General features: G+C 39.8%; 1 protein-coding gene across 1 annotated transcript in view; it reads right to left on the reverse strand.

Annotated features, from left to right (window-relative positions):
* LAMB4 (laminin, beta 4) overlaps positions 1 to 27,415 on the reverse strand; it is a 108,922-nt gene that overhangs the window by 14,499 nt on the left and 67,008 nt on the right. The window contains exons 22-28 of the mRNA XM_006859276.1: positions 26,548 to 26,768; positions 21,632 to 21,728; positions 18,437 to 18,812; positions 13,916 to 14,076; positions 9,094 to 9,299; positions 4,044 to 4,247; positions 83 to 227 (exon numbers count right to left, since the gene is read on the reverse strand). Coding sequence (XP_006859338.1) covers positions 83 to 227; positions 4,044 to 4,247; positions 9,094 to 9,299; positions 13,916 to 14,076; positions 18,437 to 18,812; positions 21,632 to 21,728; positions 26,548 to 26,768 — 1,410 coding nt within the window. The remainder of the gene's footprint in view (positions 1 to 82; positions 228 to 4,043; positions 4,248 to 9,093; positions 9,300 to 13,915; positions 14,077 to 18,436; positions 18,813 to 21,631; positions 21,729 to 26,547; positions 26,769 to 27,415) is intronic.

Below are 27,415 nucleotides of genomic sequence, written 5' to 3' on the forward strand. Positions count from 1 at the left end.
CTATGTACCTTAGAACTGTTTATGACATTTGAGTATAGAGAGAAAAGAAGAAAAAATCAGTCCTAATATTAAAAACAATTACCTAATAAAAAGCTTTTCACTTTTTTGATTAAAAGAGTGATTTTGTCTTTCTCAGATTCACTTTGATTTTTTATATTCTCCAGTTTTTCGGTGACCTGTAAGGCAACGGCTGTGGAAATTTCTGCCAGTTTACTTAAATTTTTGATCTGGAAGAAACAAACCAACAACAATGAGGAAAGAACACACTGATTAGGCTTATTTTGTGAGTTCAGTTATTTAGTGAAACCAAATATAATTATCACTAGAAACTAATTAGAACAGATCAATAAACTCTAGATTCATTGGAAAGTACTCATGGCTAGGTGGCTAATATCTGTTTTCATAATAATATGAATTAATTGCATAGAACACTGTTCATGATCAAAAGTAATATTTGAAGACAATATTGACTGGGCATTAATGACTTAGCATCACACAAATCTGAAACACAAATTCTGTTTTAATGAGACTTCTGCATTTCTACAGAAATTACATAGGACTACTTACCTACAATCATCATCATGTTTAAGAGGTTGAGAGCATTTTCTTTTATATAAGTTACTACATTTATTCTTTTAGACATTCCTCAAATTCAAGTAATGTGCTGTCTTTGAAAGCTAACAAGAAAGCATTCCACCTTATAATAAATGAGTTTGAACTGAGAGTGGGCTGCAAAGATGACATGCAAACACTTCAGGCACTTGGAAGAGGAAAGATAGGACTAAAAGCCTTGCAAGTTGGCAGTGCAAATTCTTAATTGTGTGATTTGAGAAAGGTCATGGACCTTTCTTGGACTCCACCAAAATAGAGAGAGAAGGAGGATAAAAAACAACAACAACACAAATAGGACAAGATAGGCAACAAGCTGAGCTTAATTGAATAAATTAATTGTGACAGTAGTAGGGCTAATTAGGATAAAAATAATTAGGCTAAAAAACTTGCCTGCCTTTTCCTATAAAAGGAGCCTGGTCAATTTTTGCCATATAGGATTTGTGAAAAAGTATTTAATTCTAGTTCTTGGCAAGTGATGAAACTAAAAAGAAATCTTTACATGACTAAAAATATATTAATTCTCTGAATTTTTAAAATATAATTTATTTTATTTTTGTTATTGTTGCGAATATACTCATACACACACCAATTCGACAATTTCTACATGTGCAATTCAGTGACACTGATTACGTTCTTCAAATTGTGCAACCTTGTTGACCTTTCTTTTCTAGAACTTTCTTAACTTTAAAATGGATAGTCTTGTAAAAATGGTGAGCAGTAAAATGAGAATTCCAGAAATAAATGCTCTAGACTGGAAAGTACCAAATGATAATGGCTGAGATGTCAGTGTAGATTCGTCGAGGCCATATTCAGAAAAAAAGAGACTGCTAAATTACTTCACTCTTAAAGTATGTCTCTGCAATCCACCCTCTGTCATAACTGACGGCTGAGAAGTCTCACAGTCTTTTTTGGCATTCTTCCCCTCCTAATCAAGAGAGAAATAGTACACGTGTTTATCAACATGACAACTTCCCTTCCATCATTTTCCAGCTCTCCATTTATGTGCCGATTAAACCAGGTTCTGTTAACATGTACATCATTTTTTAAAACTGAAAGCTAAATATCGTGGCAATCAGGGCTAAACAGCATGGGAATATCTATTTTTTGAGACAAGGCAATATAGTAAGTTTAAAATTTAACTGCCAGTATATAAGATAACGATTTGCATCTGTAATGTTCACAGCTACAAGGAAGCCTGGTGGCACAGTGGGTTAAGCACTGGGTGGCTAACTGAAAGGTCAGTGGTTCAAACCTACTCGCTGCTCTGTGAGAGAAAGATGAAGCTGTCTGCTCTTAAACCTTTAGGAGTGGAATCGACTGGATGGCAGTAGAACAATGAATGCTAGGAGCAATGATGGCTCAGTGGTTAAGCACTCAGTTGCTGATCAAAAGATCAGGCATTGGAACCCACACACTGCTCTGAGGGAGAAAGACGTGCCAACTGCTTTTGTAAAGATTACAGCTTTGGAAACCCTATGGGGCAGTTCTCCTCTTTCCTAGAGGGTCCCTAAGAGTTGGAATGAACTCAATGGCAGTGGGATATTCACTGTAATATTTCCAATATTTAGATCAATGCTGGGCACATAATAGATACTCATTGAATTCTGTTAAATTGATCAAGGATCACATATAATGAAAAACTATGTAGTAATAGAATTGTATGTAAATACAAATTGTCCATCACTCATCTGTCTGTCATATTGTGGTGGTTTGTGTGTTGCTATGATACTGGAAGATATTCCACAAATATCTTAAATACCATCAGGGTTACACATAGTGGACAGTTTTCGGTAGAACTTCCAGACTAAGACAGACTAGGAAGAAGGACAGGAAAACCATGTCTAAAGGGCTAGCCACTGAAGACCTTATGAGTAGCAATGGAACAAGGTCTCAATAAATGCCTGAAGATGAGCCCCTCAGGTTGGAAGACACTAAAAACACAACTGGGGAAGAGCTGCCTCCTCAAAGTACAAGTTGACCTTAATGGCATGGAAGGACCCAAACTTTCAGGACCTTTATTTGCTCATGGGGCACAATGAAACAGCTACAAACATCCATTAATAATTAGAACGTGGAATGTATGAAATATAAATCGAGGAAATTAAAGTTATCAGTAATGAAATGGAACACATAATGATCTATATCCTAGGCATTAGTGAACTAAAATGGACTGGTACTGGTCATTTTGAATCAGACAATCAAATCGTTTACTATGCCAAGAATGAAAAATCACATTCATTATCAAAAAGAGTATCTCAAGATCTATAATGAACTACGGTGCTGTTTGTGACAGGATAGTATCCATATGCCTACAAAGGAAGACTAATTAATGCCACTATTATTCAAATTTATGCATCAACCACTAAAGTGATGATGAAATAGAAGAATTCTACCAACTTCTTCAGTCTGATATTGACCAAACATGCAATCTAAAGATCTATCCTATTTCACTTGGAAGTTAAAGGGCAATCTATTTTTTTTCCCTCTTTCAAACTCATATATTTGTGGGAAAAGTGCCTTCAAGTGGGTTCCAACTCATAGCTACCTTGTAAAGGATTTCCAAGGAGTAGCTGGTGAGTTTTAACCACTGACCTTGCACTTCAAATTGACGTTGCAGTCCAGTGTTTTTCCTACAGCGCTATATATATATATATATAAAATCCCACTTTTCTTCCCATACCCATTCAGCCTGTCTCTCTGTTCATGTATTTAATTGCAAAACGTTGTTCCAAGGTTGTGTCTACATCACTATTTACTTGTATTCCCTTTAGCCCATGCATAACTCCTTATGTCTTTACCTATCTTCATTATTCTTTTGCCAACCTCCCTCTTCTTCTATATTGCCCTTCTTATCACCCAGTTGACATGGAGTCCTGGTGTGGCACTGTAGAATCAGCCCTTAACTGCTAATCACAAGATTGATGGTTCAAATCCATCAGCTGCTCCATGGAAACCCTACATAGGGTTGCTATTAGTCAGGACTGACTTGACGACACTTAACAACAACACCCTCTAGTTAGTGAGTTACTCTCCATTCCCTCCCACCCCTGGTAATCATCAAAGAATATTTCTTTTATTATGAAAACCTTTCCTTGAGATTTTAGAATAGTGGTCTCATACAATATCTGTCCTTTTGTGATTGATTAATTTCACTCAGCATAATTTCTCTAGGTTTATGTATGTTGTGAAGTGTTTCACAGATACACCATTATTCTTCAGCTTTGCATAGTGTTCCGCTGTGTGTATATACCAAAGTTTGTTTAATCACTTTTCCATTGATAGGCACTTACCCTGTCTCTATCTTTTTGCTATTGTGAATGGTGCTGCGATGAACATTGTTGTGCATAAAGGATAATCTTTAAAAAATTCAAACAGGTTTTCTCCTTTCTTGCTATGACTTTAGAAATAAAACAAGAAAAGATATTATTTACCTGGTCCTTCAACCCTTGAAGCTGGCTGTCCAAATTATGAATCTCGGTTTCTGTTTCCTGGGCTTTCTGGAGGGCATTCCAAGAGAGGGTCAGGGAGCCAAGGCAGCTGGGGCCACCACATTGTCTGTGCCCTTCAGAGTCCTTGCAGAGAGCACCACCACAGGGAGCTAGCTCACAGGGAAGGTGCCCCGGCTCTCCACACACCTTCCAGAAGAAAATATGTATGTTAAAGAGCAACGTGTTCTCAGAGTTCTTTTCTGCCACAATATAACACATAATGAGTGAACATATTTGTCTCAAAGGTAGCATTGCACATTCTTCATAACAATGGCATATGCTATAGTTTTAGACTAAATCTATTATGTGTAGCATTTAAATATATTCTTATAACAACAGCATATATCTCTTATATATGTGCACTTATATATCATGACATGAGCTTCTACATGTGAGTTTTCCCATCTAGGTCATTGAGGTAAGGCACTGCTTTCTCTTAAGTGTTTTTTCAATAGTTGTTTATGCTTGGCACATGGAGGTGACCCATGAAATCTCTCCTAGATAACGTAATAAATAGCTAAACTATTTGCTATTGTTGTTGTTCATAGGTTCTGTCGAGTCCATTCTGATTCATAGCTACCCGATGTACAATAGAATGAAACACTGCCTGGTCCTGCCCCATCCTCACAATTATTGTTATGTTTGAAACCATTGTTGCAACCACTGTGTCAGTCCATCTCCTTGTGGGCCTCCTTCTTTCATGGACACTCTACTTCACCAAGCATGATGTCCTTTTCCAGAGACTGGTCCCTCCTGATTACATGTCCAAAATGCATGAGACAAAGTCTGGCCATCCTCACTTCTCAGGAGCATATTGGTTGTACTTCTCCTAACACAGAGAAGCCCATGGTACTTTCAATATTCTTCACCAACACCATAATTCAAATGCATAAATTCTATGATCTTTCTTATTTATTTTTCATTTTTCACATTCATATAAGGTGACTGAAAAGAGCATGGCTTGGGTCAGGTGCACCTCCGTCCTCAAAGTGACTTCTTTGTTCTTTAACACCTTTAAAATGTCTTTCGCAGCATCTTTGCCCAATGTAATATCTCATTTGATTTCTTGACCATGACTTTCTTGAGCATTGGTTGTGGGTCTTAGCCAAATGAAATCCTTGACAAATTCAGTCTTGTCTCTGTTTATCATAATTTGTCTATTGGTCTTGTTAGAATTTTTGTTTCTTTACACTGAGTTGTAATCCATGCTGAAGTCTTTTATAGTCATCAGTAAGGACTTCAAGTCCTCTTTGCTTTCAGCAAGCAAGGTTGTGTCATCTGCATATCACAAATTGTTAATGAGCCTTCCTTCAGTGCTGATGTCTCTTTTCTTCTTTACATTGTCCAATTTCTCAGGTTATTTGCTCACACAGACTGAATAAGTATGGTGAGCAAACACAACACTGATGAACACCATTCCTGATTGTCAACCTTTCAGTATCCCCTTGTTCTGTTTGAACAACAGTGAAGTGTTCTGGAAATTCCACTCGTTGCAATGTTATCCATAGTTTGTTATGATCTACAGTGGAATGCCTTTCACAGTCAACAAAGCACAAGTAAACATCTTTCTGGTATTCTCTGGTTTCAGCCAAGATTCTTAAACATCTTTCTGGTGTTCTTTGCTTTCAGCCAAGATTCATCTGAGGTCAGTAATGATGTTCTTTGTTCCACACACTCGTCTGAATTCAGTTTGAGTTCCTGGCAGCTCCGTGTCAATGTTATGCAGCAATTATTTTTTAAATATCTCCAGCAAAATTTTACTAGCATGTGATGTTAATGATCTATAGCATTCCACTGAGTCCGTATTCTTTGGATCGGCACAGATATAGATCTCTTCTAGTCAGTTGGCCAGGTGTTGTTGTTAAGTGCCGTCGAGTCGATTCCAACCCATAGCGACCCTGTACAGGGTTTCCGAGGGTGTAAATCTTTACGGGAGTAGAAAGCCTCATCTTTCTCCCGCGGAGCAGCTGGTAGTTTCGAACCGCTGACCTTAAGGTTCGCAGCCCGATTCGTAACCACTACGCTACCAGAGCTCCTTAGTTGGCCAGGTAGGTGCCTTCCAAATTTATTGGCATAGATGAATGAGTGCTTCTAGTGCTGCCTCAGGTTAATGAAACATTTCAGGTGGTATTCCATCAATTCTTGGAGCCTTGCTTTTGGCTAACTTTCAGTGAAGTTTGGACTTCTTCCTTCAATACCATTTTTATTTGATCGTATGTTACCACCTGAAATGGTTGAATGTCATCTAGCTATTTTTGGTACAGTGACTCTAAGTATTTCTCTCATCTTCTTTTGATGCTTCCTGCATTGCCTATAGAATTCTTCAATATTGTATCCTGAGGCTTGAATGTTTTCTTCAGTTCTATCAGCCTGAGAAATGCTGAGCTTCTTCTTCCCTGCTGGCTTTCTAACTCCAGGTCTTAGCACATTTTCAATACAATACTTCAACTTGTCTTCTTGAGATGTCTTTTGAAATTTTCTGTTCAACTCCTTGATTTCATAATTTTTTCCATTGGTGTTAGCTACTCTACATTCAAAAGCATGTTTCAGAGTCTTCTCTGACATCCATTTCAGTCTTTTCTTTCTCTCCTGTCTTTTTAATTACCTTTTACTCTCTTCATGCATGATGTTCTTGATGTCATCCCTCCATTCCTTTGGTTTTTGGTCATTTGTGTCTAATGCATCAGATGGGATATACTCAAGATTGTATTTTGACTTTTGTGAATTTGTTTTGATTTTTGTCAGCTTCAACCTAAAACTTGGATATGACCAGTTGGAGGTCTGTTCCACTGGTGGGTCCTGTTCTTGTTTTGGCTGATGGTATTAACTTCCCCTTTGTGTCTTTCCACAAGTGTAATCAGCTTGATTCCTTTGTATTTCATCTGGTGAGGTTCACCTTTATAGTCACTGTTTATGTTGTTGAAAAAAGATATTTCCAATGAATAAGTCATTTGTCTTGCAAAATTATATCACAGGATCTCCAGTATCATAAGGAGCTCTGGTAGCATAGTGGTTATGAGTTGGGTTGCTAATGTCATGATCAGCAGTTCAAAACTACCAGTGGTCCTGCTGGAGAAAAATGAGACTTTCTGCTCTTTTAAAGATTTACAGCCCCTGAAACCCTATACAGGGTCGCTATGAGTCAGAACTGACTTCACGGCACATAACCACCACAACCACTAGTATCATATCTATCACCAAAGTCATATTTTCTAACTACTAGTCCTTCCTCTTTGTTTCCAACTTTTACATTCCAATCCCAAGTGATTATCAATGCGTCTTGATTTCATGTTTGATCAATTTCAGACTGAAGAAGTTGGTAGAATTCTCCAATTTCTTCATCATTGATTTTGGTAGTTGGTGCATAAAATCGAATAATAGTGGTATTAATTGGTCTCCCTTGTAGGCATATAAATATCTGATCACAGCCAACACTGTTCTTCAAATTAGATCTTGAAATATTCTTTTTGATGATGAGTACAGCAACATTCCTCTTGAATTTGTTATTCCTGACATCCTAAACCATTTCCAGATTCAAAATGGCTAACACAAATTTATTTAACTCACTAATGCTTAGGAGCTAATCCATCTTTATGAAGTCCATTTCATTTTTTTACTTTGATTTCCCAAGATTCATACTTTATACATTCCACATTTCAATTATTAATGGATGTTTGAAGCTGTGTATTCTTATTTTGAGTTGGGCTCCATATGCAAATAAAGGTTCTAAAAGCTTTAATCCGTATACATCGTTAAGGCTGACTCTAAATTGAGGAGGCAGCTCTTTCAGAATTGCATTTTGAGAGCCTTCCAACTTGAGGGGCTGATCTGCTGACACTGTATCAAACAACGTTCTTCTGCTATCCAAAAGGTTTTCAGTGGCTGTTACTGTTGTTGTTAAGTGCCGTTGAGTTTGTTCCAACTCATAGTAAACCCCATATAGGGTTTCTGAGGCTTAAAAAAAAAAATCTTTGCAGGATCTGAAAGCCTTGTCGGTCTCCTGAGGAGCTACTGGTGGGCTCGAACCATCAACTTTGTGGTTCAGAGTCCAATGCTTATCCTGTGGCACCACTGTACTCCAATTTCAGTGGCTAGTTCTTCAGAAGTGGGCCTCCTGTTCCTTCTTCCTAGTCTGGAAGTTCCTCTGAAAACTACTGGTATTTGAAACACTTGTGGCATAGCTTCTAGCATCACAGTGACTTGCAAATCACCACAGTAGGACAGACTAACAGATGAGTGGTCATATATGTTACAGTATGACAGACTAACAGATGAGTGGTCATATATGTTACAGTTGTTGTTAGGTGCCATCGAGTCGGTACTGACCCATAGTGCCTTTATGCACAGCAAAAGGAAACACTGCCCGATCCTGGGCCAACCTCACTACTGTTGCCATGCTTGAGTCCATTCATGCTGCCACTTGGCCAGTCCATCTCGTTGGGGGTCTTCCTCTTTTTCTCTGACCCTCCATATTAGTATTGTCTTATTAGTATTTGCTCCTCTTGCATAAGTAAACAGAAAGGACATTTCTGTTTTAAAAAATAAAATAAGCAAGGGAACTCTAAAAAATTGGCTATCCCCCAAACCCAAATTACAAGTATTAAAATGACGTTGGCTGATACAATCGTAATAACAAATATTGTTTCCATCAATGCCATTTTTATACTTTCTTAGTATTGTATCAATCAACGTAATTTTTATACTTGTAATTTGGGGAGGAATAACTATAGTTTTAGGGTTCTCTTGTTTATTTATTTATTTTTTTAAGACAGAAATGACCTTTTACTTATACTGAGGCAAGAGGGATAAAGTCCATAATCTATACCACTGTGGAAATAATCACACAAAACAATTAAGCCACAATCTTTACCTTTTGATTCTGACTCAAGAAAGAATTTTAAAGCAAAAATAAAATGTAAGATGAGAAACACAATTGAAAAAATCTGTAAAGCAACTAGAAATCACCAATACGTTAACATACTATCACCATTACCTTTTCATTCAATGTTTGGATATCTGGTATCTTAATTTGCTTTAATTTTTCCAAAGACCTGTTTCCTGTTGAGGTTACTGTCTCTAAGATGGCAAGTAAGTCATTTCTGATGCTTTCAGAATTATTTATGACAGATGAAGTATCATTCGTTTCCTTTTCAGCAGATGATGACATCTGATAATACTTCTTGATGTTCTTTGAGGAATCTACATCAATGCAAATTCAAGTTAGATTAATTTTTTGAAAACAAATGGAATTGTAAGTTGACTATCAAAAAACTCATTCCACAACTTGGTTACTGTCTTGGTCTCAACTATCAATACAAAGATTCAACATCTCCCTCTTTGATTTTGTATTTAAGGAGAAGGATTGTTGTTACCGTGTGCCGTCAAGTTGGTTCTGATTCATAGAGACCCAGTATAGGGTTTCTGAAGGCTGCTGGTGGGTTTGAACTGTCGACTTATGGTTACCAGTCCTACAGCAAAAGGATTTGACTTAGCGTAATAGTTGCTGTTAAGTGCTGTTAAGTGCTGTTGAGTCAGTCTCTCTAAGGAGAGACTGGTGAGTTTCAACTGCCAACCTTGTGTTTCAAACAGACGTTGTGGTTCAGGGCTTTATCCCACAGTGTTGTACCAGAGGACAGGTGTATATATAGAGAACATGACATGGGTTTGAGTACTGGCTTCACCTCTTACTAACTGGGTAGGTCCTTGAACAAAGTAGTTGATCAATTAAATTTTCTTTTCTTATCTCTAAGTTGGTGATAATAACTTGTGATGAGTCTGGGTGATATAAGTGGTTAACTTTCTCCATTGTTAACCAAAAGGCTGGAGGTTCAAGTTCACTTAGAGATACTCTGGAAGAAAAGCCTGGTGATCTCATTCTGAAAAATCAGCTATTAAAATCCTACAAAGTGCAGTTCTACTCTGACACACATGGAATAACTGAGTCAGAATCAACTCCATGATAACTGTTTTTTGTTCTTTAATTTGAAGTGAGATAACATGAAAATGCCTCTAAAGGTGTTTCACAAATGTAAGGCATTAATGAATACCGTATGAATGAGCGCTGATGTAGGACAAGCACTGTAGGACAAGCACTGGACTGCTAACCATAAGGTCAGCAGTTCAAACCCATCAGTTGTTCTCAGAAACCTTATACAGGCTTGCTATGATTCAGAACCAACTCGGCAGCACACAACAACATATGGATGGTAAAATGATAAATCGATTACGTTTACCTATTGGTAGTGTAGTGTTTACAAATCGAGCTGTCAACCGCAAGGTCAGCAGTTCAAAACTACCAGCTGTTCCACGGGAGAAAGATGAGGCATTCTGCTCCTGTAAGGATTTACAGCCTTGGAAACCCTGTATAGGGTCGCTATGAGTCGGAACCGACTCCACAGCACACAGTCACTATGTAGAGTAGTCCTGTTGTGGCTCTGAGAATAAGCACTCAAATGCAAGGTGGATTTGAATTGCAAATTTTGCAGTTCAAACTTACCGGCCGCTCTTTGAAAACCCTATACAGAGTTGCTATGAGTAGGCACTGACTGACTCAAAGGCACTTAACAACAACTTTACACAGCAGAAGTTGACAATATTTCCTGTTTTAGCTGTCATCTGACATAGTGTTGCTGTTACAGTCACTGAACTCTGCCATCGTAGAATGACAGCAGCCACAGACAACCAATTAATAAATAGGTGTGGTTATGTTCTAAGGACACCTTATTTACAAAAACAGGCTGCAGACAGATTTGGCCTTTGGTCTGCGGTTTTCTGATCCAGATACTGAGGCTGATGGCAATAGTTAGCAGTTGTTGAGTGTTCTCAATGTTTCTGAACTCCCGAGCAATTTTCTCTTTATTTTCATAAAACATTGTGAGCTATGCATGTACATTCTCATTTCAGAAATAAGGGAACAGAGACTCTGATGAAGCAAGGCACTCTGATGAGGTCTCATTGATGATAGGAGATGAAGCCTGCGTGTGAACTCAGGTAGCTGACTCTAGAATTTGTATTTGTAAGCACTTCTCTGTACTTGCCATATTTTAATGAAAATACAGATTCATGAAAGAAAGATGGCATGTTTTAGCATAGATTATAGTATATTTTACTTTTAAACAGTAGCTTTATATTTTGGAACCATATTTTCAGTGTGGCACTGTGGGTTAATGAGCCAGACTCAAAGCCATTTGAACTGCAAGGTTGGTGGTTCAAGCTTACCAGTCGCTCTTCGGAGACCCTATACAGGGTCGCTATGGGTTGGAACCGACTTGAAGGCACTCAACAACAACAACCACCACATAAACCATGTAGTCTTGGTGTGGTGCTGTGGGTTAATGCACTGGACTGCAAGGTTGGTTTGAACCGCAAAGTCGATGGTTCATGCTTACCAGCCGCCCCTCAGAAACCCTATACAGGATCACTATGGGTAGGAACTGACTCAACGGCACTTAACAACAACACTTAAACCATAATCTAGTTATGAGACAACAAAACCTTCTCTTGTAAACTTTGAGTACATCTTGCTTTTCATACATATATATATCATGAAAAAAACCCAGGTTCCTATTGCTTGCAATGATTTCCTGTCTTTATTGACCTGGCAGATTTACCTCTATGCTGTGAAATCCATCTAAGTTGTTAGCTACTCCTTGAAGTCAAAGCAGCCCTTGGTGGTACAATGATTAAGGTACTTGGTTTCTAACCAGAAGTTCAGTGGTTTGAACCCACTAGCCACTCCGTGGGAGAAAGACGTGGCAGTCTGCTTCCCTGAAGATTTATAGCCTGGGGTTCTCGATGGGTCTGCTCGATTTTGTCCTGTAAGATTGCCGTCAGTCAGAATCCACTCGACAACTGTGGATTTTTAATGGGTCCCTTAAGTCCTTCTTAATAAATGCAGGAAGCATACAGTTCCTGTTAGTCTGTCATGGAGGCAGCCTGAAGACAGCCTAACCGAGCATTTCTGGCGTTTGGGGTCCTGAGTGCCTGTCTTCCACAATAGACTGGAATAACTCCAGGCAAGAACTTGCTGTAATTAGCTCTTTGTGTCTACTCACCAGCGCAGTGCCAGACACTGAGGAAGGCCCATTGCTGTGATCAGATTGCAAATGTGAGAGGACGAGTGTGGAGGCAGCTTGACTTCGTTCTACCTGGCTTGGGGTGACCTCTGATGGATTTTGAGTTCTTTCCGTGGGCACCTTCTTCCAGATCAGGAATCAGATTAAATTCCTTACTTTTTGCAATTCATAGCAACTCCATGCTCAGTGGTACAAAAGGCTGCCCAATTCTATGCCATCTCCAACATCTTGGAGAGCAGACTACTGCAATATACAGGGGTTTCGTCTACTGATTTTCAGAAGTAGACTGCTTCCCTGAAGATTTACAGCCTGGAGTTCCCTATGGGTCTGCTCTACTTTGTCCTGTAGGATTGCTGTCTCTTTTAGTCTGGCAGCATTGTTTGGGAATTAAAACTCCATCCTTGTGGTTAGCAGCCAACTATGTTAACCACTTATGGATACCTCTCTCTTACTCTTTACATGGTACTTATGGAACATCATCAATAGATCTTTGCCTGAAGTTTTTTTTCACTAAGTTTAGGCTCCTTTTTAGGGTTCTAATTTTCCATCAGAGTTTTCTCTTTGAAATTCAAGATTAGATGAAGAAAGAAACATATACACGGGATTTGGAAAAACAGTCAAGGATTTGCCCAGAGATTGGTTTCACATGTATTTTCTTTCTACCTCTCAATTGGTTTGGGTAGGTGAGAATAAACTCAGCACTGCCTCTTTTGGTAGCAATAGATTGTCCATTCCCAGATATAACAGGGATCTCATTTTAGGACATGCCCTAGTCAAAGTTTTGCTTTAAAATTTCATTGCTCCTCCTTTTGGTTTTGGTATGACTCACACTCATTTTAAATAACTATGCGATACGAAAAGCACCTGGTGTCACAGTGATTAAAACATTTTGTTGGTAACTGAAAGGTTGGTGGTTCAAACACATCAACCACTCCTCAGGAGAAAGATGTTGCAGCCTGTAATGATTTACAGCCTTGAGAATCCTGCGGAGCAGTTCTACTGAACCCTATAGAGTCTCAATGAGTCAAAATTGATTTGGTTTAGATATGCAATATGAATTAAAGGGCTTCTGCTACTGTGTTTCATAACTCTAGTCCCTACAAGGTTCTTGTGAGAACTGTGTTTATTTCCTTCTTGTCTCATATTCTTTTGCATTTATGGTTGCTGCAAATACCAAGGAAGGAATAAGAAGATATCGCTCTCATTTCTTTATATCTGTATTAGAATTACTGAGTTGCTGATTACTTAAGACCCCTTGAAGGGCTTGACATTAGAAGACTCTTTTCAGTTTTTAATATTTGTCTAGTATCAGACCTTGTTAGCTTTGTGTGTAATTTTGAGTGCCTAGTATCCAGACTTTGCAATGTTTTAAAAAGTTGAAGCATTCATGTTCAGATCATACCTTTATTGGGTGTGTTTTTACCTTTAAAGTGTTCAGGGACTATGGTGGTAAGCATGGAGTGGCTCACGATTACTAATGGAATAATACGCTATGGTTGCGTGCCTTCGAGTCAGTTCTAATTCATAGTGACCCTACAGGACTTCTGAGGTTGTAATCTTTACGGGAGCAGAAAGCCTCATCTTTCTCTCTTGGAGCGGCAGATGGATTAGAACTGCTGACTTTGTGGTTTAGCATCTCAATGTGTAACCCAATACGCCACCAGGGCTCCTTGGAATACACTGTAGATTTCATCAAACTTTGTGTTGAAACTGACAGTTGAAGTGCATTTTCTCTCTTACCAATAATACTTGCATTATGGACTGTGGAGTGTAAATTTGTTTTCTCCTGAAGCTCTTCAAGTAAGAGGTCCGCTTCATTCTCCAGCCTTACTATTGTCTTGTTCACATCTTGAATTTCATGCATTGCTTTCAGTTGCTCATTTAGCTGTATGAGTTGTTTCCTATGGGGACAATGAAGATAAATGTGGTTAAACATCATATTTGATAGATTGGAGGGAAAAGCACATACGAATAATTGCCCTCAATATGTGTCCTCATTTGACCATTTATAATTTTGTTTTTGTCCATCATTTTCTTTTTAATTCCACTTCCTGAAATATTGCAGTGCTCATTTATTTAAGTATTTCCAGAATGAAAAGTCTAGCAGAATCAATGTTTTTTGAGTCTTTCAGTTTCAACTGTGTGTGTATGCTCTGTCTCCTTTTTTGGTGTTTCAAAAACATGTGCTCAGACCTGGTTCATTTAAGTGTATCTAAGAGGGCAGGTCTACATCAGGCTTTCAACACATGATAAAACAAACCCTTCACCCAGCTAGCGTGAAAATTAGTTCTTTATTTAGACTAGCTCTGCTTCCAGAAAGAGTCTTTTCAGTGCCACAGCTGCATAGGGTTTTAATTATAATTCCCACAAGGGATAAGGAGTTCTCCTTGTCGGAGAGTATACTCCTGGTGTGTTCTTTTCCCATCACCTTCTTTTTCTCAGGTGTACACCTTTGTTCTGCTTTACTTTGCTGGATTCACCCCACACAGTTGATTCAACTGAGTAATGATACATTCCTCCTGATAGGGAAATTGGATACACACCTTGAAAGGTACAGTTGGAAAACATTATGATGCAAATATATGGAACTAATTTATCTTGGGACAAGTACAAAGCATTAACCAATGCTTCTTAGCATTTTCTCTCTAACTCTCCTTCTAATCGACAGACTTCTCCTTCAGTTTCCAACCGTCACAACTATGATTCTTTAGGTGAATATTAACTATGATTGTAATTGATACTCCTTCAGGACTCCTGGTGTGGTGCTGCATGGTCAACACTGGATTGCAAACCACAAGGTATGCAGTTCAAACCCACCAGTGGCTCCTTGGAAACCTTACATAGGGTTGTTATGAGTCAGAACTGACTTGACAACACCTAACAACAACAACAATAAGCACTTATTATGTGTCAGATTCCATGCTAAGGGGCTTGAGTTATCCTCACAAGAATCATATGAAAAACAGACTACTATTCTCTTTTTTGATGAAGAAACCAATCTAGGAGAAATTAACGAATCTGTCTATGGCCATGCAGCTCGTAAGCAGATTTGAACCCAAGTTACTTGATTTCTGAGTGTATGCTCAAGACAGACCTGGATTCTCTGCCTTTCCCTTCCTCTTTGGTTTCTGTAATTTATTCAGCAAACATGAATTGCTCACTTGTACCAGGCCCAGGGACTACAAGCACAGTGAGAAAGCAGTTCCTGCCCTTGGAGTCCTAGTAAGGCACTGGTGAATGAGCCCTGATGATGTGGTTAAGTGCTGTTGTGTCAGACCCTATATAGGGTCTCTGAGGAGCAATTGGTAGGTTTGAACTTCTGACATTGTGGTTAGCAGTCCAGTGCTTATCCTACAGCACCACACCAGGAATCCAAATGAACCCTGTTGTTGTTGTTAAGTACTATGGAGTCGGTTCTGACTCATAGTGACCCCATATAGGGTTTCCGAAGCTATAAATCTTTATAGGAGCTGAAAGCCTCATCTTTCTCCTGCGGAACGGATGGTAGTTTAAAACTGCCCACCTTGAGTTTAGTAGCCTGATTCGTAACCACTAGACTACCAGAGCTCCTTGAATGAGCCCTGAGGAGGTGGAAACACACAGTGGGACCTCTGGGAAGGGCTTCAGGAAGGAGGCGGTGTTTGGGCGGTTGTTAAAGAGGACTAGGAGCTCAGCAGAGGGAAGGCTTTGGGCTTCTGGCGAAAAGGCTCAGTTCCCTGCTTTCCTGGACTTTCAGACCTGACCCTGGGCCTCCTGCTCTTCCTATTCCTGCTCTGGCCCTGCCCTGGACTGTCAGTCTCATTGAACGTCTGCTGTGATCAGTTCACTCTGCCTTCTCCGTCCCACATTCTCTGTCATTTTCCTAGACATTTATGACCACAAGCCAGTGGTCCATGGGCCAAAGCTTAAGTATTGCTTCTGTGCCCTATACAAGGCTACCTGTTTCCCACCCCTTTACAGTGCTTTTGACATGCTGACCTTGAGGCTCAAACTGAACTTGAGGTCCAGCACATATCCTGCAGTGCCATACCAGGACTCAATTACCCTATAGGTCAGGGATAATTGGCTATTGATAATGAATGACCTTATATTTATATTTGTATTACATATGAAATGTATGATTTCAGCTTCCCATAATACAGGACTTTTTTGGAAGACAGGGAATACTTTGCAATATGGACTCCCTGAGTGGCACAAACAGTTAAGTGCTTGGATGTTAACTAAAAAAAAGATTGGCTGTTTAAATTCACTCAGAGATGCCTTGGAAGAAAGACCTGGCTATCTCCTTCCAAAAGGTCACTCACTGTCACTGGAAATCCTACAGTGCACAGTTCTACTTTGAAACCCATAGGTCACCATGACTTGGAACTATTGCTTAGTTAGTATTATTGTTTGGTATGCAATCACAGTTTTGTGGTTTCTTACTAGACTGTATGCTCCTATGAGAGTGGGAAGGATACCCGGTTCACCTTGGTTTGGCCCAGAGCAGGTCGGCAAACTTTTTCTGTAACTGGCCAGGTAGTAAACATTTTACACTTTGGGGCTGGAGTATCTCTGTTGCAGCTAAGCTACTCTGCCTTTTTAGGTGGAAGCAGCTCTAGAGTATACATCAGTGGGTGTGGTGTGTTCCAGTGAAACTTTATTTATAAAACTGGGTGGTGTGTAGTTCTGAGACCAGAAAAACTATCACTACCAACTGCTCTGAAAAGGCTCACAATGGAAGGTTCTGGATACAATGGGAGACAGTGTGGAACAAAACTCAAAGTTATTAAAAAAGCACCAAGCTTACTGGTCAGAAAGAGACTGGAGAAACGTGAGACTATGACCCTCGGCTTGGCCACCCTGCAGGCCTCCGTGGCCCAATTTTCTACCAAGTGGTAGATAGGTATATAGGTGGGGGACAACACTAGTGAGGCATGCCTACTACCATTCGAGATCAAAAGGGTAACATATACCTGGGGACAAGGTAAGCACAGTGGCTCCATATGATAAGCACTGGACTGCAAGTCATAAGGTCTGTGGTTCGAACCCTCCAGCTGCTGTGTGGGAGAAAGATGAGGTTTTCTGCTCCCTTGACAATTTAAAGCCTCAGAAATCCTATACAGGGTTGCTATGAGTCAGAATCTGTTCCATGACACTTAACAAGGACAACAAGATCAAAGGGTCTGGGAAGGAGGGTAGAATGGAAACAGGAACCACAGGGAGGAAGCAGGAGAACTATTGTTGCATGGAGGGGATTGCAATCATTGAGATGAAACAAAGTGTATGTATGATTTGTTGAATGTAAAACTGATGATCTTGTCTATAAACCTTCATTCAATGCACAATAAAAAGTTTCAAAAAAAAATGGTGGATGGTTGGATTTGGCTTGCAAATTGTGTTTTGCTTACTATAGCAACCAACCTAATCTCAAGAAAAGTTTGATGAATAATAATAAATTCAATAAAATGTATTTTAAAGAATCTTAAATTTTGAAGGAATTATTATTATACTTGTTATAGGATGTCATATTAATGTAGGTAAAAAAATTTTCCATTGTTTCTCCTAAACAGTGGAAGAATTTGGGAAGATTTAGTAAGTTATTTAAATTCATGGTTGAAAACCATCTGTATTAAAAACTACCATACTTGTACTTCTAATTTCATATTGTTCAGTTATACTGGGCTTGGGTTCCTTCATCAACATTTTAATGATTCCCTTTTTGTTATTAATGGAGCTCTGGTAGTGTAGTGGTTACAAGTCGGGCTGCTAACCTCAAGGTCAGCCGTTAGAAACTACCAGCTGTTCTGTGGGAGAAAGCTGAGACTTTCTGCTCCCATAAAGATTTACAGCCTCGGAAACCCTAAGCAGGGTCGCTATGAGTTGGAACCAACTCCACAGCATTTTTCCGTTTTGTTATAAATAGTGTTGCTCTTGTTAAGCACTGTTGAGTCTGTTACAACTCATAGTGACCTTGTATAGGAGTGGCTGGTGCGTTTGAATCACCGACCTTGAGGTTCAGTCCAACCTTGCAGTCTAGTGTTTATCCTACAGGCTACACCATGGCGCAGTGTTGTAAGTGGTGGCACCTGGAAAAATCACATGCAATCCTAACTAGGTAAGAAAGGGACAGGTAAGCAAGATAATCAGCCTGGTTCTTAGCTGAGTAACGGACAATCCCCTCTTGACAATGTAGGCTCATTTCTAAATTGAAGACAGGATGTTAAAGCTTAGCAGGCATGAAAGTAAACCACCTACCTGCTATGTGAGTATAAATCTTACCAAACAGAGTCCTGATAATCCTTGACTCTTAAGAATTCCCCAGATGAGAAAACAGAATGTTTCAAAATCCTTTGTATTTCCGACGTGTTCTCTCTGAGACCTTTGATGTTGTCCTCACACATTGGCAGGATCCCTCTTTTATCTTCTATGTTAACAGTCAGCCTCATTAACCCTTGCACAGATTTGGAGAGGGAAGAGATGGTGTGGTCCCATTGATCAAAGCACAAATGACAGCGAAGACAAGCAGGGAATTCCTGGCCATGACCCCGGACACAGCGATCACATCGTTGGCCACCAATGCCCTGCCGGCAGCGGCACATCCCCGTGTCCCGGTCACAGGAGGGCATCTGGGTACCTTCCCTGTTGCAGTCACATGCTGTATAGGAAGAGAGGAGGGACAGAGAATGTCACGTGGTTATTTTGTTTCTGACTAACTCAGGAACAAAATCATCTCCTCTTGTCTAAGAACCCCTCCAACTCACACTTGTAGGGTGACTATTTTATTTATTTATCAATTTTTTAAAAAAACTATTTTTCAGAGTTATTAGTGAACTTGGGTTGTTGTTAAGTGCTGTCGAGTTAGTTCTGACTCATAATGACCCTGTATAGGGTTTCCAAGGAGCAGTTGGTGGGTTTGAACTGTTGACCTTGTTGTTAGAAGTATATTGCTGACCCTATAACATCACACCAGTGAACTTGAGTGCTGGTGTCTAATTTCTTTTTTTCCATGGACAGAAAAACATTTTGAGCTCAAGTGCAGATTAAATGGGTAGAAAATTATGAGGACATTTTCATTGAATACTGTGGAGAACTTTCACATTGACCTTTTCTTTTCTCCAGTTTTCTCATACTCATAACAATTTAGCTAATTAGAAATCTTCTCTCACAAATGGCAATCTCTTCTAAATGAACATCCACACTCCTAGTATGTTTGGAGCTGGTGGGTTTTGATGTGCCACATAACCTCCGTGCTATAATTTCTATGGTCCTCTAAATCAGTGGTTCTCAACTGGGTGTAATTTCCAAGCCCTGGGGACATTTGGGCATACCTGGAGACATTTTTGATTATCACAACTAGGGAGAGGGTTGCTCCGCATCCCACAACAAAGTACTGTCTTAATTATATCATCAAGTTGTTTAGTTCCAACTCATAGCTGACCCTGTCTGGGGTTTCTGAGGAGCAGCTGGTGGGTTCGAACCGCAGACCCTGTGGTACAGACCAAGCTTGCAGTCCAGTGTATTATCCTGCAATGCCATACCAAGACTCCTATTTTACTTAGTACATCTTCTGAACTATGAGTCTACTCGTTTTGATTTGTGAATTGACATTTTCTGCTGCTCTTCCTTGCCCATCATCACGTAAGGAGTCTTCTAACTTGGAAAGGAGTCAACAATTTAAACTAGCATACTTGTAGGGATCTGTACAAAGGCCATTCATTCTATGAATGAATCAATCCATGGCTTGTTTATGGAAAATATATGTATTATTGTCATTGTGTGTGTGAGTGTGCACTTGTGGGCTCTTCACCTATCCCAGTGAGAAACATGGATCTAAGGATGGATCGTATACTAGTAGCTGCTGCTACAGCCTTGTGGAGTGACTTAGGCATATCACAGACTCTAAGAATTCCCATGACCACAGTTTTCTTAGTAAAATCCATCCTGGGTGTGTTGGCTTATGCTGTCTTCCTTATTTTAAGGAGAAACAGTCTATTCTCAAATCACGAGGTAACATTCAAATTCATTTTGTCTTAATAATAATAATAACTGATGCCACACAACTTTTAATCAACTAGATTTCTGACTAAGCCTGAGAATGAAGGATGAGTATTTGACATTATAGCAATTTCTAGAAGGTTAGTGAATCATTGGCCTAGTTCCTTGGACTGATTGTAGGGAACAAATGGCTTAAAAATGCATTTGACAGCTTGAGTAAAAAGTGATGTCAATTACAGATAAAAATGGATCAGTGCACTAGGTTCCCCAGCCAGGTACCATCTGTCTGGCACATTCAGTTTTGGTCTAGAAGCCTCACAGAAACCCCGTGGGGATGGTATTATGTCATCCCACCAGATGGAGGTCAGGTTACCCCTCATTAGCCTCTCTTCCCTGGGAGCTTTTGTGGGGTCCGTGGCATGAGTTGACCATTTGCAATTTTTGTGAAATAGTCTTATTAAAATGTTCACTGGACACAGGGGAAGTGGTTCTCTAAGATACATTTTTCTGAGAACCAAATTTCTTCCCTGATATTTATAATAGAGAACTGACTCAGGGAGAAATCATTGAGAATATGTATCTGAATGACACAAAAAACGATGGTGATGTTTCTAGCCACAGAGATAATTAGACAAGAATGGATGGTAGTCAAAGACCATCACTTTTTGGGTTGACTTCTTTGGAAGTTGTTTTAAATGTCCATTAAAAAATCCTAACTCCTGGAACCAACACAGACTCTAAATTAGAGCTGTTCAGTATAGTAGTCATGGTAGCCACTTGTGACTATTTCAAGTTAAACTAATAAAAATCAAATAGAAAAATTATTTCCTCAGTTCTACTGCCACATTTCAAGTGCTCAGTAGCCACACAGGCGAATAGCTGCCACACTGGACAATGCAGATGTGAGACATTCCCATCATCACAGAAAATTCTATGGGCCGGCACTGCTCTCACTCTTATAAACCAATGCTAGTATGTGGAATGAAGACACCGTAACTCAAATTCCATGAGGACAAGGCCTTGCCTTACTTATTTACCTAGAGCACCCAGTAGGTACTTTATGAAGCTTTGTTAAAGGAATAAATGAACACATGAGAGCCACTGTGAGGAAATATCCCCTCTACTGGCTTCCTATAATCCAACGACCAGTCTGTATCTTAATCCCAAATAGTCCTTTTTCTCAATTTGCTTTCAAATTGCAGAAAATTGCCAACAAGTCATGACCTCAGAAGTCCGCTCCATTGTGATGGCTTTGAGAAATTTTAATGTTATCTAAAAATTTTAATATCAGCTACAAATTTTAACAAAGGCCAAAATAATCTCTTTTACAGAACTGCACATGTACTATTGTCAAAACATAGACCAAATTTTCAAACGAAGTCTTGAATAAAAATATTTAAAATTAAATTGGCTTGAAGCATACCCTTGGCAAAGCCATGCTGGCTGTACTCGGGCAGTTTTCCAATGACCAGTACTTACGGATGCATGGTCCTGGTGGGCTGCCATAATGATTTTCTTTGCACTCATTACACTGTTTCCCACCATAGCCTAATTTACACGGACACTGGCCTGTAAACTGTAAGAACATAAGAACAGTCATGGGTGAGGAATGGACAGGCTTTATGATCTAAAAAAACAATACATTTTAATAGGAAACATTTTCCCCTCCAGTGATTTAGAACATACAGCTGTGCAAAAGCAGAGGAGAAATGATTCCCACGGCCAGCAACCACCCCCAACAACACCACGGCTCATGAGTTAGTGTGTTTTGGCTTAGGGCTCATGAATATACCGCCTGCTTCCAGCTGTTCAAGGACAGGTGGCCCCAAATTGGGAAAAATACACAGATATAAATGAAAACAAAACACATAATGGGAAACGGGCCACATTCTTTTCCTCTACAGTTATGGGAGTTCTCCCATAAGGGAGAAAGGCCAGAGGCCTGGTCTCACATTCGGCAATTAATTTTACAATTAATTTATCCAAATATGGAATGTAGGATGTAGTTTTTACCAACTGACTAGTTCAGTGGGTTTACGTTGTTTGACAAAATGGCATTTTTGAGTCTGTGTCCTTGAGGCTTCGTTATTTAATGTGAGTTATTAAACTACAATTCAGGGAAAGACCTGAACTTTCCCTTCACTCTCCCAACTGGGTTTCATGACCAGCTTTTCTGTAAACCAGAAGGAAAATTTGAAGTAAATATTTTAATTCTAAATTATACAGGATCAAACTTGCCTAAACGACTTCATAAATTATGCTTCACATGAATAAGTAACTTAGATAGCAACTGCTTGGATCTACCAAGCTTCAAACCATCTTGGGAGCTCCCGTTAGACCGCCTTTTGCTCACATCTAGGGAGTTATGGAGAGCCGTCTGCCCCTGACTATTGGGCAATTCTTTCTTATACTGATACAGAACTTTACTGTTTGGAACTTGTTCTCATTGCCCAGTCCTGCCTTACAGAGTTGCACAAAACACACAGCCCCTATCTTTGTCCTCACAGTCCTTATCCCAGTTGGAGACAGCCATCTCAATTCGTCTTTGTTCCTCACCTACAGACCAACCACCCCTAATTCCTTCAAACCTTCATCATAGTTCTGACCATGGTTCCTGGCTGTCTTCTTTGGACACACACTAGTTTGTCAATATATTGTCAGTGCTATCAATATGGCATTCAGAAATGACAACACTGGAGCATCCGGCCAGTAGAACAGACGGTGGACAATGACTCCCTTGAACATGAGCAGGGCACTGACCCTACTTCAGCCTGAACTGCCATCACCCCGTTGGCAGCCCTGCCATAATACTGGCTCATGGAAAGCCTGTGCACAGCCAAAATCCTGATGTTTTCACATGAGGCAGTGCCAAGTCATTACTCCCACCCTGCGCTTATGCAATGAATTTCTAAACCCCAATTGCAAAACTTTACTTTTCCCCTGTTAACATTTCATCTTCTTGCTTCCAGTCTACATTATCAGCCTTTTGGGATATTTTGAATCTTATTCTTTCTTTATTATATTAGCTTACAACTTTGCAGTATCTGTAAATCTGATAAGCCTGTTTTTCTAACTCCATCTAAACTGTTGATGAAAGTATCAGACAGCATGTTTGCATGTCTCTGTGGAAATGCACTAGAGCCCATCTCCTGGCTGACACAAAGGCATTTGTCAGTGGTTGTTTCAATTACTGGGAAGTTCAGTGTCCAACGAAAGTGTTTCCCGACCAAGGAGTCCACTCTGGGCCAGGCAACCCAAAGTGGCTACTTTCATTAAACCACTGCTACCAAATTTTTGGAGTCCTGATGTGGTGCTGTGGGTTAATGCGCTAGACTGCAAAGTTGGTTTGAACCTCAAGGTCAGCTGTTCAAGCTCACCAGCCACTCCTCGGAAACCCTATACAGGGTCACTATGAGTCAGAACCAATTGGATGACACTTAATAATAACAACAATCTGATTTTCAGTCCTCCATGACTGAACTAGGATCTTCATTGATTGCTTGCTAGAATCATGCTTTCCAAAAGTTCTAAGAAGCATGCCAGATATGGCCATCATAAACATTAGGAATCCCTTGTAAATTAGAAAGACGAGCAGCCACATTCAGATCTGGCATGTTGTTCCATGGTTGCCGGCTGTAGGTGAGGTGAGGGGGAGGGAGCATATAAAAAATTCATGGTCACCAAGAACTTGGTTTCTAATGCCATTCTTCAGTCAGCGGTATCATAGTCCCTTGAAGATATGGTTGATTCTAGGACTGGGTCAGGACATATACAAGACCTGTTGGGGGTATTTTGTAGTGCCAGAAAGTAAGAAAAAAAGGGTCTAAAGACAAAAACAAAAATGCCCACAATAATGGGAATATGTCAAGGAGCCAAGTTAAAGCACTCCCTTGCCAAAGCTGGAGTAGTAGTTTAGCACTGTAGGATAAGCACTGGACTATTAACTACAAGGTCAGCAGTCCAAACCCACCAGCCATTCCTTAGAAACCCTACAGGGTAGCTATGAGTCAAGACAAATTCGACGCCACTTAACAACAATTGGCCAAGACTGGGAATAATTTGAGCAACAAAGTAAAGTTTGCTGGACTATAACTGGATTATAACTCCCAGAACCCACTAAAACCAAACCTAATGCCATTAAGTTGATTCCAACTCATAGCAACATCATAGGACAGAGTAGATCTGCTCCTTAGGGTTTCTGAGCTTGTAAATCTAAGTGATTAGACAGTCTCATTTCTCTCCCATTGAATTGCTGATGTGTTTGAACCATCAACTTTATGATTAGCAGTCCAATGCTTAACACACTGCACTACCAGGGATCCTTTATAACCCAAAGCATATAATGAATTTACATTTCACACTGATAAAATAAAAGATTGACTAAATAAATAACAAGGGGGAAAAGAGAAAAACCTCCCATCCAGGAGAATTTCAAATAAATTATGTAAGATATTCTACCTTCAAGGAGGTAGAGCTTAAATCTTCACTACTTGAGTGTGGTTTACACATAGGGATGATCTTCCAAATAGCACAGTATGCAAAGAGGGGGAGAGAAGAGCACCTGCACAGTGGAGAAACCTGTCAAATGCTACTTCAGCCATGTGATCAACATCAGCATCAACAGTGATGCCACGATGACAGTATGTACCCTTGATATGATATCATGAAAACGACACTTTACTGCTATAGTCTTACTCCCAAAGACACATTATACCAGTTTGGTGGTTGGTTATGTGTCGTGGAGTAGGTTCCGACCCATAGTGACCCTGAACAGGGTTTCTGAGGCTGTACATCTTTACGGGAGCAGAAAGCCTCATCTTTCTCCCACGGAATGGCTGGTAGTTTCGAACTGCTGACCTTGAGGTTCACAGCCCGATTTGTAACCACTACGCTACCAGAGCTCCTTTATACCGGTTTAGCCATGAGAAAAGCACCAGACTAGTCCCAGTTGAGGGGTATTTTATAAATCTTTGACTGTTGTTGTTGTTGTTAAGTGCTTTCAAGTCGGTTCCAACTGAGAGCAGCCCTGAGGAGTGGCTATTGAGTTTGAACTGCTGACCTTGCAATTCAAACAACCTTGGGGTCTGGTACCTAGTCTACAGTGCCACACCAGGACTTTTTGACTATTACTCCTCAAAATTGTGAAAGCCATCAAACCAAAGGAAGTCTGAGAGACTGTCACAGCCTAGAGGAGCCCAAGGAGGTATGGCAATGAGATGTAATGTGGGATCTTGAATGGGACCCTGGACCAGAAAAAGGACATTAGGCACAAAGCTAAGGAAATCTGAATGGACTATGGAGTATAGTTAGTAATATAGTATCACTACTGGTTCATGAAAAGTATCAAATACACCACACTTAATAGTGGGGACTATGTATGTGGCACATGGGAACTTGGTGTTATTTTCATTAACTTTCCTGTACATCAGAATCTATTTTAAAATAAAAGAGTTTATTATTTTTAAAAAATGGATGATGGGCATGTGTAACAGGGGAGGGGAAGAGAGGAAGGATTAAAAGAGGTATAAGAATGGCCTTCAGAAGTTTAGCTAAGATTTGAACTCTGAATAAGAAGTTGAACATGGAGCAGAAATAAGAATTGAGTACTGCTCATGACTTGGAATAACTCTGACTTCTTAAATCCTAATTAGACCTAACCCCTATACTGTAAATTTTACTCTCCCTAAAATGTCTTGTCATGTTTTTTTATATTATCTTTGTCCCCTGAGTCTCTACTAACATGAAAAGACTTTCAAAGAATATATTCATTAAGCCCCAAACGAACAAATACAATGGCATTAACAAATAGCCTTTTCCATGAAAAAAATGTAATATTCTTTGTATAAGTTCTGTGCACGTCGTCTTTTGCCAGAGAATCACATGTGCAGTCAATTTGCACTAGGTGTATATTAAACAATGTGGATTTGCCATCAGTTTCCTTCTTTAGAACCATGGGTGCTGGTCTCATAGTGTAACTTAACCTTGGGGAAAGCAACAGGTAATTGAAAATGGAATAGGGGTTCTGAAGACACCGGTTTATTTTCATCTGATTAGTAGTTCTAATTAGCAATCAAGTTCATGGTCTTCCTGTGGTTATGTGTATAAATAATGAAAGTGAAGTTCATCTGTGCTTTTCTGTATATGAATTCTGATTTCCCCAGTCACAGAGGGACCTAGAGAAAATGGAGGCAGGCAAAGTTTAACACTGAGACCCTCATTCTCTTTTTTCTGCTGTGTTTGACTCCTTAATACATGCCAGCTGTATCCCTGGGTAAGGCAGACCCTGTCTAAAACACTAGTTAACAGCGGTAAAGACATTGTTCTTTACATAGTTTGAATTACATCTCACCATCAATTCTTAGACTGAGCACCCTAGTAAGTTTTAAGTAACTTGCCTGGTCACAGTGGCTACTTTGAGAAGTATGGGGGTCACAGTTGCATAACTGACATCCTCTGCCAGGGACCAGATTCCAATATCCATCAGCGCAGCGGTCACAGGCCCGACCAGCAACATTCGGTAGACATGAGCATGAGCCAGTGGTGGGGTCACAGACACAGGGCCCCTGACCAGAGGGACATTCAGTGGGATTCACACCAGAAGGGTTGCAGGAGCAGCCTGGGGTCATAAAGCAGTTGTCAGAGGCAAAAATAAAAAATAATACCAGCATTTAACAAACCATACAAACAACTTTTTAGAATTGCCCATATAATTTCTCTACCTGCCGTTCAGTTGGTTCTGATTTATGGTGTTCCCACAAGTGCAGAATAGAACCATGTTCAATAGGGTTTTCAAGGCTGTGACTGATCAGAAACAGATCGGCAGATCTGTCTTTTGAGGCACTTGTAAGTAGATTCAAATCGCCACCCTTTTGGTTGGTTAGTGAGCAGTTAACCAGAGATTCCCGATATAATATACTAGTACAGGATTGATGAATCTAAGTGGGTTGGTTGAACCCATTCAAATGTTTTTGATTTCATATTGTTCAGCCTATAAGTTCCAAGGGCTAGAAGGTAGGATCACCCCACTGCTCACTCTTTGTCCATACACCAAGGCTCCACTTATTTAAATGTTCTGGAAAACATGATGTACTAAATTGACTTGTATGAATTGAAGTACTTAAGAGGTCTCTAAAAAAACATGCAGTTTATTCCCTTTCTGTACCAGCGACTGAGATCCTTGTCTTCTAAACCAATGATTCTTGCATTTTACATTAAAGTCATTTGATTAGCTTGTTACAATGCATATCCCTGGGCCCATGTCTC

This window comes from Chrysochloris asiatica, unplaced genomic scaffold (assembly GCF_000296735.1).
Source record: "Chrysochloris asiatica unplaced genomic scaffold, ChrAsi1.0 scaffold00032, whole genome shotgun sequence".
Taxonomy (NCBI): Eukaryota; Metazoa; Chordata; class Mammalia; order Afrosoricida; family Chrysochloridae; genus Chrysochloris; species Chrysochloris asiatica.